Below are 13,455 nucleotides of genomic sequence, written 5' to 3'. Positions count from 1 at the left end.
CGCCGAGATTCTCCTCTATTACTTTTTCAAGTCTTTTATTAATTATTCTTAACATCACTTTGGCTGCATGTGAAATGAGGCTGATTGTCCTGTGCTCGCTGCATTTCTTGGTTCCTTGTTTTTTCGGTAATGGAATCATTACTGTTGTCAAAAAGTCCTCAGGCCATTCACCACTGTCATATATCTTATTACATAACCTCAATATTTCTCTTATTCCATTGTGGTTTAAGCATTTTAGTATTTCTCCCGATATTGTATCTGTACCTACTTTGCCATTTTTCATTGCAGCAATGGCAGACTTTACTTCTTTCATTATGATGGTCGGTCCTTTCTCTTCATCACTTACACTGTTGTGTGATTCAAGTTCCAGAGTTTCTGGTTTGCTATTTGTGTCATATAACTCTTTTATATATTCTTCCCATCTTCTGGAGGACATCGTCACGATCTTTGTACACTACCTCTTCGTCTTTACTCAAAATTTCCATAGTAGCACTTCCTGCTCTGTTTTGTTCCCATGTCATATTCTTTACTCTATTGTATAGTAAGTCGTATCTTCCCTTCCTGTCCAGTTCTTCAATTTCATCAATTCCTCTTTTAGCCATTTTTTCCTAGTCTGCTCTGTTTCTCTTCGCAGTTCGTTATTTAACCTTCGGTATACCTTTCTTGCATCTTCAGTGTTCTTGTTTTTCAATTTTCTTCTCTCCTCCATCTTGGAAATCATTTCCTGTGTGACCCATGGTTTTTTTGACCTTTTCCCTTTTACATATCCTATATTTTCCTGTCCTGCTTTAATGATTCCTTCTTTCAGCATATTCCAATACTCGTTGGCATTATCAGGTTCTTCTTTGTCTCGTAATGGATTTAGAAAGTCCCGAGACAGCATTTCTGTAATTTGTTCTTTGCTGGACCTTATCTTCTCTAGATCCCACTTCTTCACCATTGTTGCCTTTTTTAGTTTTTTCATTCTTATTTCTACACTCCTGGAAAGTGAAATAAGAACACCGTGAATTCATTGTTCCAGGAAGGGGAAACTTTATTGACACATTCCTGGGGTCAGATACATCACATGCTCACACTGACGGAACCACAGGCACATAGACACATGCAACAGAGCATGCACAATGTCGGCACTAGTACAGTGTATATCCACCTTTCGCAGCAATGCAGGCTGCTATTCTCCCATGCAGACGATCGTAGAGATGCTGGATGTAGTCCTGTGGAACGGCTTGCCATGCCATTTCCACCTGGCGCCTCAGTTGGACCAGCGTTCGTGCTGGACGTGCAGACCGCGTGAGACGACGCTTCATCCAGTCCCAAACATGCTCAATGGGGGACAGATCCGGAGATCTTGCTGGCCAGGGTAGTTGACTTACACCTTCTAGAGCACGTTGGGTGGCACGGGATACATGCGGACGTGCATTGTCCTGTTGTAACAGCAAGTTCCCTTGCCGGTCTAGGAATGGTAGAACGATGGGTTCGATGACGGTTTGGATGTACCGTGCACTATTCAGTGTCCCCTCGACGATCACCAGTGGTGTACGGCCAGTGTAGGAGATCGCTCCCCACACCATGATGCCGGGTGTTGGCCCTGTGTACCTCGGTCGTATGCAGTCCTGATTGTGGCGCTCACCTGCACGGCGCCAAACACGCATACGACCATCATTGGCATCAAGGCAGAAGCGACTCTCATCGCTGAAGACGACACGTCTCCATTCGTCCCTCCATTCACGCCTGTCGCGACACCACTGGAGGCGGGCTGCACGATGTTGGGGCGTGAGCGGAAGACGGCCTAACGGTGTGCGGGACCGTAGCCCAGCTTCATGGAGACGGTTGCGAGTGGTCCTCGCCGATACCCCAGGAGCAACAGTGTCCCTAATTTGCTGGGAAGTGGCGGTGCGGTCCCCTACGGCACTGCGTAGGATCCTACGGTCTTGGCGTGCATCCGTGCGTCGCTGAGGTCCGGTCCCAGGTCGACGGGCACGTGCACCTTCCGCCGACCACTGGCGACAACATCGATGTACTGTGGAGACCTCACGCCCCACGTGTTGAGCAATTCGGCGGTACGTCCACCCGGCCTCCCGCATGCCCACTATACGCCCTCGCTCAAAGTCCGTCAACTTCACATACGGTTCACGTCCACGCTGTCGCGGCATTCTACCAGTGTTAAAGACTGCGATGGAGCTCCGTATGCCACGGCAAACTGGCTGACACTGACGGCGGCGGTGCACAAATGCTGCGCAGCTAGCGCCATTCGACGGCCAACACCGCGGTTCCTGGTATGTCCGCTGTGCCGTGCGTGTGATCATTGCTTGTACAGCCCTCTCGCAGTGTCCGGAGCAAGTATGGTGGGTCTGACACACCGGTGTCAATGTGTTCTTTTATCCATTTCCAGGAGTGTATTCCTGCCATAAGTAAATTGTGGTCACTATTAATATCTGCACCTGGTAGTGTGTGCACCTTCTTGATTCCATTCTTGTATCTTTCTTCTACCAGTATAAAATCGATTTGGTGTCTGTATTTATGCCCTGGTGATTTCCAAGTGTAGAGCCTCCTCTTATGGTTCTTGAACCATGTGTTTGCCGCTATCAGCTGCCTTTCCCTGCACAAGTCAATTAACCATTCACCTCTGTCATTTCTCTTTCCAAGACCATGACTGCCTACTATGTTTCCGTCTTTCCCTTCTCCCAAAATGGCGTTCCAGTCTCCCATTACTATTTTGCAGCATTTTTTTATTTTCGCCCATTATTCTCTCTATTACATTGTACGTTTGCTCTACAATTTGGTCATCATGTTCTGAAGTTGGCATATACACCTGGACAATCAGTAAATCTTTTTGTGCTCGTTTCAGCCTTACACCAATAACCCGGTCATTTGCATAGTCTACATATTCCACACATTTAGCCAATTCCTTCGTCATAATCATTCCTACTCCATTAATTCCTTTTACTTCTCCTCCTGAGTAGTAGAATACATATTCATCAGACTGCAACTCTCCATGTCCATTCCATCTTACCTCAGCAACTCCTACGAGGTCCATATGATTCTTTTCCTTTTCTCTTTTAAGGTTTTCTAGTTTTCCTTCTTGTAGCAGAGTTCTGACATTCCAGGTACCAATTCTCGTTTTGATTTTTTGCCTCCTTTTAAGTTGTCCACTCCCCCCCCCCCCCCCCCCCCCGGAGATCCGAATGGGGGACTATTTTACCTCCGGACACTGATTTAACATGAGAGGAAGCCATTTTTTGTGCATAAAATGGAGACTGCATTATGCAGGGAAGATAATCTGCGGTGGTATTCCGTTGCCTTCCGCAGTTCTGGAGGCCGCCCTTAACATGGGATACAGACGCCTTTTGCAGCCGCCCGCTCCGGGTCAGACGCTGCATAAGAAGTATAGCTTGGAAAATGAAAGACCCCTAGCCCTCGGAAGCTAATAGCGTCAGGGTCGGAAAAGAACAAGAGCTGGCCGAGGGTGGCCAGATAGGAAAGATAAAAGTGAGGAGTCTGGCATAAGTAGTGGAAGCAATGCCAGGACTCAGCTCGGGGCCCCGTGGTCGCCAGCCACGTATCACTAGGTGTGACTCCCTGAGGATTTCACGGAAGTAGAGTTACTAATTAGTAGCCTTATTAGTAACTTCATGGAAATAGAGTTACTAATAAGGCAGTGCTAGCATCTAAGATAGGTTGGGATATGACTGTTCCTTTCTTTCCGCGCTTATCGTTTCTACTTGCCTACATAGTTCCACTTTATTAGCTCGTAATGAGCTATCTAATCCAGCAAGTGTTCGACTGCTTATTGAGCTGACTCTTTTTCACTCACTGCCATTCTGTTCATCTGTTATTACCATAAGCTTACAATATACCTCAGGAAAGAAAAAGGGGAAGACAAGGAACAGCTACATATACTCCTACAAAAATCTTAACACTTGTACATCTTTCATGACGTTGCTGATCTTCTTCAGCCAGTCATTACAGCCTCCTAAAGCTTTTCTAACAGCACTTGTGATGGTGATATAGCCATCCACTGGCCGACGATAAGTGTTGTTGTCTTGATAAACAGACATTTGAAAAGCATGCTCACAGGTGGTGGCATCAGATTATGAGCAAAGAACCTCTATCAGGGTCAAGATGACGTAGGTGCCCCTGTGTCAGTGGCTCTCTCTCACGCAGCGCTGCAACGGGGGAGCTTGCTTAAGCGTGCAGACCAAGCTCCCCCAAACTGCTGTGTCAGATGGTAGCGTCTCATCTCTCACAGCTGTGAGTGGAGTGGGCCAAGATTCAGGCTAATGCTACTAGCGCCGTTGCCAAGGACAAACCACGCTCTCCAGAGGCACAGGGCTGGTGTTAATTCGACTGTTGGGACGCCAAGGTTGCAGCTGGATCACCGATCTTTTTGTCCCGTTAAGATGTGGAAAGGACGCTGGCCGCCTCGCGTTGAAATACTACACACAACTCAGGCCAGTTCGAATCTTCACTATATCCATGATAAGTCTGGTTGGATGACTAGCTACTACACACTGAGGTGACAAAAGTCATGGAATATCGATATGCACATGTACAGATGGCTGTAGTATCACGTACTCAAGGTATAAAAGGGCCGTGCTTTGGCATAACTGTCATTTGCACTTAGGTGGTCCTTACGAAAAGGTTCCGACGTAATTATGGCGGCATGACCGGAATTAACAGACATCGAACGCAGAATCTGAGTTGGAGCTAGACGCATGGAACATTCCATTTCGGAAGCTGTTAGTGGATTCGCTGTGCCGAGATTCACGATGTCAAGGGTGTGCCGAGAGTTCACCATGTCAAGGTTGTGCCGAGAATTTCAGATTTCATGCATTATTTCACATCACGGGCAGCGCAGTGACCAACGACCTTCATTTAACTACTGAAGTCAGTGCTAACAGATAAGCAACATTCCGTGAAAGAACCGCAGAAATCAATATGAGGCGTACAACAAACTTATCCATTAGGACAGAGTGGCAAAAACTGGCGTTAATGTTGTGTGGCAAGCAGGCGATGGACGCGAGTGCCGCTGTTGACAGCACGACACTGGCTGCAGCGCCTCTCTTGGGCTCGTGATCATATCGGCTGGACCCTAGACGGCCGGAAAACGATTTAAGTTGGTAAGAGCTGGTGGCAGTGTTCGAGTGTGGCAGAAGCCCCAGAGGCCAAGGACCCAAGTTGTCAACAAGGCGCCGTGCAAGCTGGTGGTGGCTCCATAATGGTTTGGGCTCCGTTTATTTGGTATGGATTGTGTCCTCTGACCCAACTGAACCGACCATTTGCAGCCATGTTGCGATAAATGGCAACGGGCCACAGTTGTTTCCGATCGGTTTGAAGAACGTTCTGGACAATTAGAGGGTGTGTTGTGGCCACCCACATCGCCCGACATGAATTGCATAGAAAATTTGTGGGACATAATCGAGAGGTCAATTCGTGTGCAAAATCCTGCACCGAAAACACTTGCGCAGTTACGGACGGCTACGCATACAGCCTGTCTTAATATTTCTACAGGAGACATTCAGCGATTTGGTGAGTCTGTATCAGGTCGAGTTGCTACACTACGCTAGGTAGTGAAAGGTTCAACATGTTATTACAGTCCGATCCACGAACGATGGTCGAGAAACGGTCAGGAATTAAATTGCTATCAGTTCCAAGTGACAGCTGCAGTACGTGCATACACATGCCTTGCGCTTGACGTATGCGTATATCCTGCACATTGTATCTCTCACTTGCTTTTCTAGAGCTTATTGCTTACCATCATCATCAGTCATGACAACTCGCAACAAACAGAATAAAAATTCATAAACAACTCGCTACGATCGCGCGGGTACGAGATTCACAGCAGAGTGCTCAGAACACAGCTGAACAATCTTTGGCTGTTGCAAAATGTGTGACGTAGATGTTCAGAACGAGCTTAAACTCGACAGTCATCGTTTGTGACTCCTACTATAGTAGGTATTCTATGATTTTTGTCACGTGAGAGGGCAGGGCAGTACTTCTTGCCACAGCTGTCACGCAAGCGGCTCGCCAAGTGCCACCAAAATACCTGGAACGCTGACCATTGCCCCAGCGACAGTTTTGTGGCTATCCTGAAGCCGTGCTGTTACAGTATCTACATTTAATAAGCATAAAGTAAGTGTTACTTTTCTGATGCTTTATATCTACCTGACTAAACTAATCTTGGCCTAACACGGCTTCACATGTTTTTATTACATTGCTTCCTTGTCTTCCATATAGTGTACAAATTTTGCAGTTGTTTTTAAACTAAGTTCCAAAAGCACTATACACTTGAAATTGTAAACGTAGCTCTGAACTGGATAAAAATTCAATCGGAGAGCAGTGGAGGCACAGAACGGGGTGACGAAGTAGTAATAACGCAGAACACGGACTACCTGGAGTACCTGCAAAATGGTTGTGCTTAGCAAATTGCATCAGAGCCCCTGCAGGCGCCATGTGCGTAAGTTACCTGCTGCTCAGAGTCGGAAAGAATCGTTCAGTTTATAGGTGCACCTCTTTAAAGCATTAATCCATTTCTACCAAACGGGTCGCTTCCTGGAATAACAGGACTGTGACAGGCAGGCCTCAGTAGCATCCTTACAGCTATGAGTAGGGGCATATAGGAATGATAAAAAGGCTTAACTCACGGATGTCTGGATCAATTTCAACCAAAATTGGTATGTAGTACATGACTCAGTTTACTACGTTTTCACCAAGTCGCTCTCTTGTTTGTGTGTCTGTCTGTTCGGCACAAATTTTACATTTCCTTTTAAACCAACTTCTCGGTGAGCTAGAGACTTCAAACTTTCAACATAACCCAGAACAGGATGACAATACAATAATAACCCAATTACTAGGGTAGTATGTGATGGAGAGTACTGTATTTATCACCGTCGTTTCCTGAAGAGCTAGAGACTTGGAAATTTAAATATAGTTCAAATCTGGTGACACGGCAATATTAACTCGCTTTGTTGTTGGGTGTGTGGTGGAGGGTGGTTTGCGCATCACTGTCATTTCAACTTTTTCCTCATCCAGCTGTGAGTGGTTTGTAGGAAGAACGAATCTCTCTATTAACTTCATGGCCTTTTTGCAAGATCTTCATGGGAAAAAGCAATATAATAGTGACACAGGTAAAAAAAAATGAAATAAACCTGAAATGTACAACATTTTCCTGTCTGTAACCTTATCAAGACGCTTGAAATATACTGAAAAATTTCACACACACAAGACTAAACAGCAGAAAGCAATTATTTAAATAATAAAACATTTTTAATATAATATCTTTTCATATTCGACCAAAAGTGTGAAGTAATTTATCCTAGTACCATACAGATTCAAAGCCCCATACAGATAATTCCCAAAACTTGTGACGGTGACTTTTCAGCAGCTATGAAAGTACTCATAAATTGATAGCAAACAGAGTTAGAAATCGCATCACTTTCCAGTGTCACAAAACAGCACAGAGTTGAATTTGTGCTCTAGCATTGCCTTCCGGACGTCTGTGTAGCTCTTCTGTAGCACAGGAAATTCTTTGGATGTGATAGTTCAATATGTTAGCCCGCAGAGAGCAGAAAACAGTGACAGACTGCCGTGCGGTTCTGTTGTTCGTTTTGGCATAAGAAAGCACGGGCCCTGCTGACGAAAGTTAATGTGGGTGTTTCGATGTTTATAATCCGGTTTCAAATTGTTTTAGTTAATTTAAATGCATATTACTAATGCAATAAGTAAATAACTTGATCAAATTTCTTAGTTATCCTGACATAATCCATAGGTTCCACTTGCCTTTTGTACATAAATTAAAAAAATAGATATATTACAACGCGCTACAATGTTATCAGTTGCTTTGGTAATATTCACCCTAAATAACAAATACTTTGGCACAGTTTTTCATAGTTTGGGGGGAGAAACGGGGTATTCCCAAGCCTGTTATTTTGCTAGAAAATGGGAAAGTGGTTAATTTATGCAAAAATATGAAAGTGGGCCCGGTCTCGGATATAATCTAACTAATTACCCTCCAGAATAGCGAAATAAGTGTCACATGGTAACTAAATGAGAAAGGAATAAGCTGCAATTACTTTTATTCTGATAAAAATATGTAAAACATGTTGACAGACAATAGCAATACTAATATAAAAACACCTTGGCAAATCCGACGAAGGAGTTGGAGGTAAAGACACTAGCAATCATGCTAATGAATCAATTGCACTCATGAAATCCCTTGCGATTGTCATGATGTTAACTGAAATTTAAATATTACTACAAAAGGAAATATGTTGCACCTATGGAGAAAGTTGAAAGCAGACTGTTCACTGATGAAAAATGCAAGTCTCCGTAGTCAAGCTTGAAGTGGATGAAATGTTACAAATTGACTTCAGTACCTCTACACATCATCTCGCGGTTACGATTAGATTTTAGCATAGTATTGTGAATGGAGGCTGGAGTGGCTACACAATCAGTCATAGCTGGCACCAATGACCCTCGCCAATAGGAAAATGCAAATTAGCCACATTTTCTCTAATCCCTACATGAGCTCTGTTGGCAGCAGACCAGCGCCGTCTCTTGCCAAATGACGCAGTCACTGGAGAGCACTTCAATGAAGAAGATGAGGGTGAAGTAATTTTCGACAGAATGTTTTGTATAAGGAAACCTGGCACCGCCGAATTTCACGACTCTTATTATATTCAGATCGTATGGTCCTCAGATCTTCTGAATGGCAAATTTTCAAATGTGTGTGAAATCTTATGGGACTTAACTGCTAAGGTCATCAGTCCCTAAGCTTACACACTACTTAACCTAAATTATCCTAAGAACAAACACACACACCCATGCCCGAGGGAGGACTCGTCCCTCCGCTGGGATTAGCCGCACAGTCCATGACTGCAGCGCCCTAGACCGCTCGGCTAATCCCGCGCGTCTCTGAATGGCGACTAAACAAATTGCTTCCCGTGCTATCCTCTCTCCAGTCAAACAGCAATGTGTATTAGAACATCTTATACAGAAAAAAGTCGCCTCACTGTCAGTCTCTTTGGCTAGTGAGGCAGTCTTCATCTGCACCCTCCTGCTTATTCTTGTGAACCAGTCCCAGCAACTATTATATTGAGTAAACATTTAGATTGTGTTAAGTCAACATGTACAGCTGTATCTCATGCTATCAAACACTAACACTGCAGGTTTCCATTCTACTATATAATGTCTCTCTGGGATCCCATACTTTTGCAGGGAAAACTCATCTTTCTAATTTCGTACACAATATTACCTCCTGAAGAAACATTTGTCTTCTGTGACATTACAAACTGTTACCGACGTTGGAAGGTTCTTGCGCCACAATAAATCCGTCTGTGTTTGTCCTTAACGCTTGGGCCCCCTAATGCACCAAATACAAAGATCTGTCTGGCCCGCAAGCTACTGACCTCCTCATCCCTCAGGCCCTCTCACGTAAAACGGCTCAGAGTGAGATGGCCTACTCTTACTCCGCGGCAGCCTGTGTACTTCTGCCCTGTCCAAATGCTTTCAACGCCCTCTGGATAACATGAGGCAAGCAAATCTGAATCAAGGCTACATGAAGAGTAAGGTTACAGTAGTCAGTTGGCGAAAATCACTAGTACTGTCGTATGTCATACACTTTGATGTCGATTAAATATGCTGACCATCGGGTCTTCAGCAAGGATTCAGATGCATTACATGATTCAACATGTTGCTCTCAAATGAAAGAAACAGATAGAGGAGTCGGAATACAACAACTTTTGAATAGGAACTTACGATATTGGATATATTCCTGAGTCAGAGAAAGCTTTGGGATCTGCAATAAAAAGGGACGGTCAATGCACACACATCTTAAGTTCAAAAAATGTTAGTGGATTAATTAATACACATCGTCAGAATTGGATGCAGTTAGAGTATGAAGACATATTTCTGTGGAACTACATGACATACTCAATGCAGCATATCCCAGGTTTTGGATCGCAATGAGAGGTGGAACTGTATGACCACCTAGCTTTTTGTTAAGGGCGTATCAAATGCCCGGTACATGTGCCACCAGTTCCCAGTGAAGAAAAATTTCGAAAAGCATCTGTAGAGATTACCACGATGCCTGATATACTACTTGGTGGAGCGCTCTACAACTTCTTCTGCGATCAAAGATACCATTTGTTGCACTTGTTTGCCTCAGTGTGAATGAAGAACAAGTTTTCCGGTGTTGTTAATAAACATTGTAAATGCTTTGACAACAATAGTGGTGGTGGCATTGTAAGACGAAAACCGGTTAACCTAGCAGAACACACACAATATAGTACCCTTCATTATCAATATGCTGTGCCTGTATTTAATGTTGTGGTCACAATTTTATCACTTTCTGTAATGTACTACATTGCTGAATAAGCAGTACATTACCTTTGCTGAACTTACGGCGAGTGTGTATTGATTGTCTTTGTTGTTCCTGGAATTTCGAAGGTTTCAGCGACTCAGAATTACTTCGAAGACCATTATGTACCTATTCAAAAATGTACATGATATCCATAAATATTTACCCTGATAACAAATCAGTGCAACTCTTTATTACATCCAATAAATGAAACATGCGTTATAATAATATGTTATAACTTAACTCATTAAGTTTTGAAATTGAATAAAGACTTAATACAGATTATACAAATTTAAATAACTTAAACATGTACATACACTACGTGATCAAAAGTATCCGGACACCTGGCTGAAAATGGTTTACAAGTTCGTGGCGCTCTCCATCGGTAATGCTGGAATTCAGTACGGTGTTGGCCTACATTTAGCCTCGACGACAGCTTCGACTCTCTGAGGCATTCGTTGAATCAGGTGCTGGAAGGTTTCTAGGGGAATGGTAGCCCATTCTTGACGGAGTGCGGCACTGAGGAGAGGTATCGACGTGGGTCGGTCAGGCCATGCACGAAGTCGGCGTTCCAAAACATCCCAAAGGTGTTCTATAGAATTCAGGTCTGGACTCTGTGCAGGCCAGTCCATTACAGGGATGTTATTGTCGTGTAACCACTCCGCCACAGGACGTGCATTATGAACAGGGCTCGATCATGTTGAAAGATGCAGTAGCCATCCCCGAATTGCTCTTGAACAGTGGGAAGCAAGAAGGTGCTTAAAACATCAATGTAGGCCTGCACTCTGATAGTGCCACGCAAAACAACAAGGAGTGCAAGGACCCTCCATGAAAAACACTACCACACCATAATCCACCGCCTCCGTATTTTACTGTTGGCAGAACACACGCTGTCAGATGACGTTCACCCTGCCATCGGATCACCACATTGTATACCGTGATTGGTCACTTCACACAACGTTTTTCCACCGATAGATCGTCCAATGCTTACGCTCTTTACACAAAGTGAGGCATCGTTTGGCATTTTCTGCCGTGATGTGTTGCTTATGAGAAGCCGCTCGACCATGAAATCCAAGTTTTCACACCTCCCGCCTGTCTGTCATAGTGCTTGCAGTGGATCCTGATGCAGTTTGGAATTCCTGTGTGATGGCCTGGCTAGATGTCTGCCTATTACACATTACAACCCTCTTCAACTATCGGGGATCTTTGACAGTCAACAAATGAGGTCTGCATGTATCCCTTTGTGCCATATGTGTCCCTTGACGTTTCTACTTCACTATCACGTCGGAAAAAGTGGACCTAGAGATGTTTAGAGTGTGAAAATCTCGCGTACAGATGCATGACACAAGTGACGCCCAATCACCAGATCACGTTCGAAGTCCGTGAGTTCCGCGAAGTGCCCCATTCTGCTCTCTCACGATAACTTATAACTGCGGATGTCGCTGATATGGAGTATCTGACAGTAGATGGCAGCACAGTGCACCTAATATGAAAAACGTATGTTTTGGGGAGGAGTGTCCAGATATTTTTGATCACATAGTGTACATGATAATACGCAAAATGTCAAGCTAGTATTCAATCTTTTGCCACACATTCTGTAACATGCCTGGTGTGAGTGCCCTAACGGCATCTCTGATGCGTTGTTGCAATGTCAGAATACCAGGAACTGCTCTTTTGGACTTAATAATTTTCACACACCCTGAACGAAATAAATCTAAGAGTGATACGTCAGGTGATACCGGGAGCGATCGAATTGAGCCATCTCTGCCAATCCAGCTTTTGGGGAAGTTATCATTAAGAAAATCGCGGAATTCCAAATACCAATGACCGGAAGCGTTATTTTGCGGAAAGATGATAGTTTCTTCCATATCATGCAACTGGAGAACGGCATAATTCATCAACATGTCTAGGTAAACGTATCCGCTTACACTGTTTTCAAGAAAGAAAAATGGGACAATCACTCGATCACAAATTAACCCCACACCACACATTAACCTCTGGGCTCTTCCGAATTTGTTCTCGTACAACATGAGGATTTTCTTACACCTGGTTCCGGACTTTATGGTTGTTAACTGAGCCACAGACATGTAGCCTCAGCTGAAAGACACATAAGCTTCAAGAATTCATTGTCCTAAACCAACTGGTTCTGGGCAACCACTCGGTTCTAATGGCTGAAAAATTTGTTTACTTTGCATCAAGTTCTATGTTTCCATAATGGGACACAAACGTTCGGTGCATAGTGATCGGAGATTTGATTTCGGGTAGCACCCAACACACTGAGTTTTCTTCTGAGGGGAGGGTGTGGAGGGGGAAGCCATTCTTGACGAATATAGCTCACACAGCACTCCTTCTAGCGAAAGTGTTGAAAGGGATACTTCTTACAGAGACTTCATGGGTTCCTTGGTAGACCTGTAACGAAAAACAAACGATACCATTATAAATGTTATTCATATTTACTCTTGAAACCTGAGTAATCATTTACGGACATCCTGTATTTGGAATCGTTTATCAGGACTTACTGTCCGTGAGCAACTGTTGAATCACCCTGTACTGTGGATACTGTTGGTAACGTGTCTGCTGTGTATTTCGACAGCACCTCACCGGCAAGTAGTGACCCAGTGGCGGATGTTGCAGGCGAGGCCCGCTGCCCGTACCCCGGCGACCCGGCGCACGGCCGCATCGCGCCCGTCAAGTTCTCGTACGAGCCGGGCGACAAGCTGCAGGTGACGTGCGGCGCGGGCTTCGTCAGCCGGCTGGGCGAGCCGCCGCAGTGCCAGGGCGACGGCACCTGGTCGCTGCCCGTGCCGCAGTGCCGCAGCTACCGGCACGTCTGAGCGCCGCGGCGGGCGGCCGCCAGCGGACTTCCAGCGCCGCCTGCGCCGCGTCTCGCTGCCTCACCGACATCCGCGGACACCGTCTCAGCCAGTGAACCGGCCGCCGGAGACATCTGGGGTCGCTTATCCTGTGGGAGACCCTTCACAGTTGCCGAGGTCACGTAAAGCAACGTGCGCTGACCTGCAGATCGTCTTAAGTGCAGCAGCTCATCATAGTGGCAAAAAAATGCAGATCACAATTTTTTCCTGCTCGGAAAACGCTAC

At 45.0% G+C, this 13,455-nt stretch overlaps 1 protein-coding gene across 1 annotated transcript in view; it reads left to right on the top strand.

Annotated features, from left to right (window-relative positions):
* LOC126188510 (locomotion-related protein Hikaru genki-like) overlaps nt 1–13,191 on the top strand; it is a 313,797-nt gene extending 300,606 nt beyond the window's left edge. Inside the window, exon 10 of the mRNA XM_049930113.1 lies at nt 12,992–13,191. Coding sequence (XP_049786070.1) covers nt 12,992–13,191 — 200 coding nt within the window. The remainder of the gene's footprint in view (nt 1–12,991) is intronic.
* Nucleotides 13,192–13,455: the final 264 nt, after the last annotated feature.

This window comes from Schistocerca cancellata, chromosome 5, assembly GCF_023864275.1.
Source record: "Schistocerca cancellata isolate TAMUIC-IGC-003103 chromosome 5, iqSchCanc2.1, whole genome shotgun sequence".
NCBI classification, from domain to species: Eukaryota; Metazoa; Arthropoda; class Insecta; order Orthoptera; family Acrididae; genus Schistocerca; species Schistocerca cancellata.
Note: the sequence above shows the minus strand (reverse complement) of the source record. Positions and strands in the feature narration are given on the sequence as shown.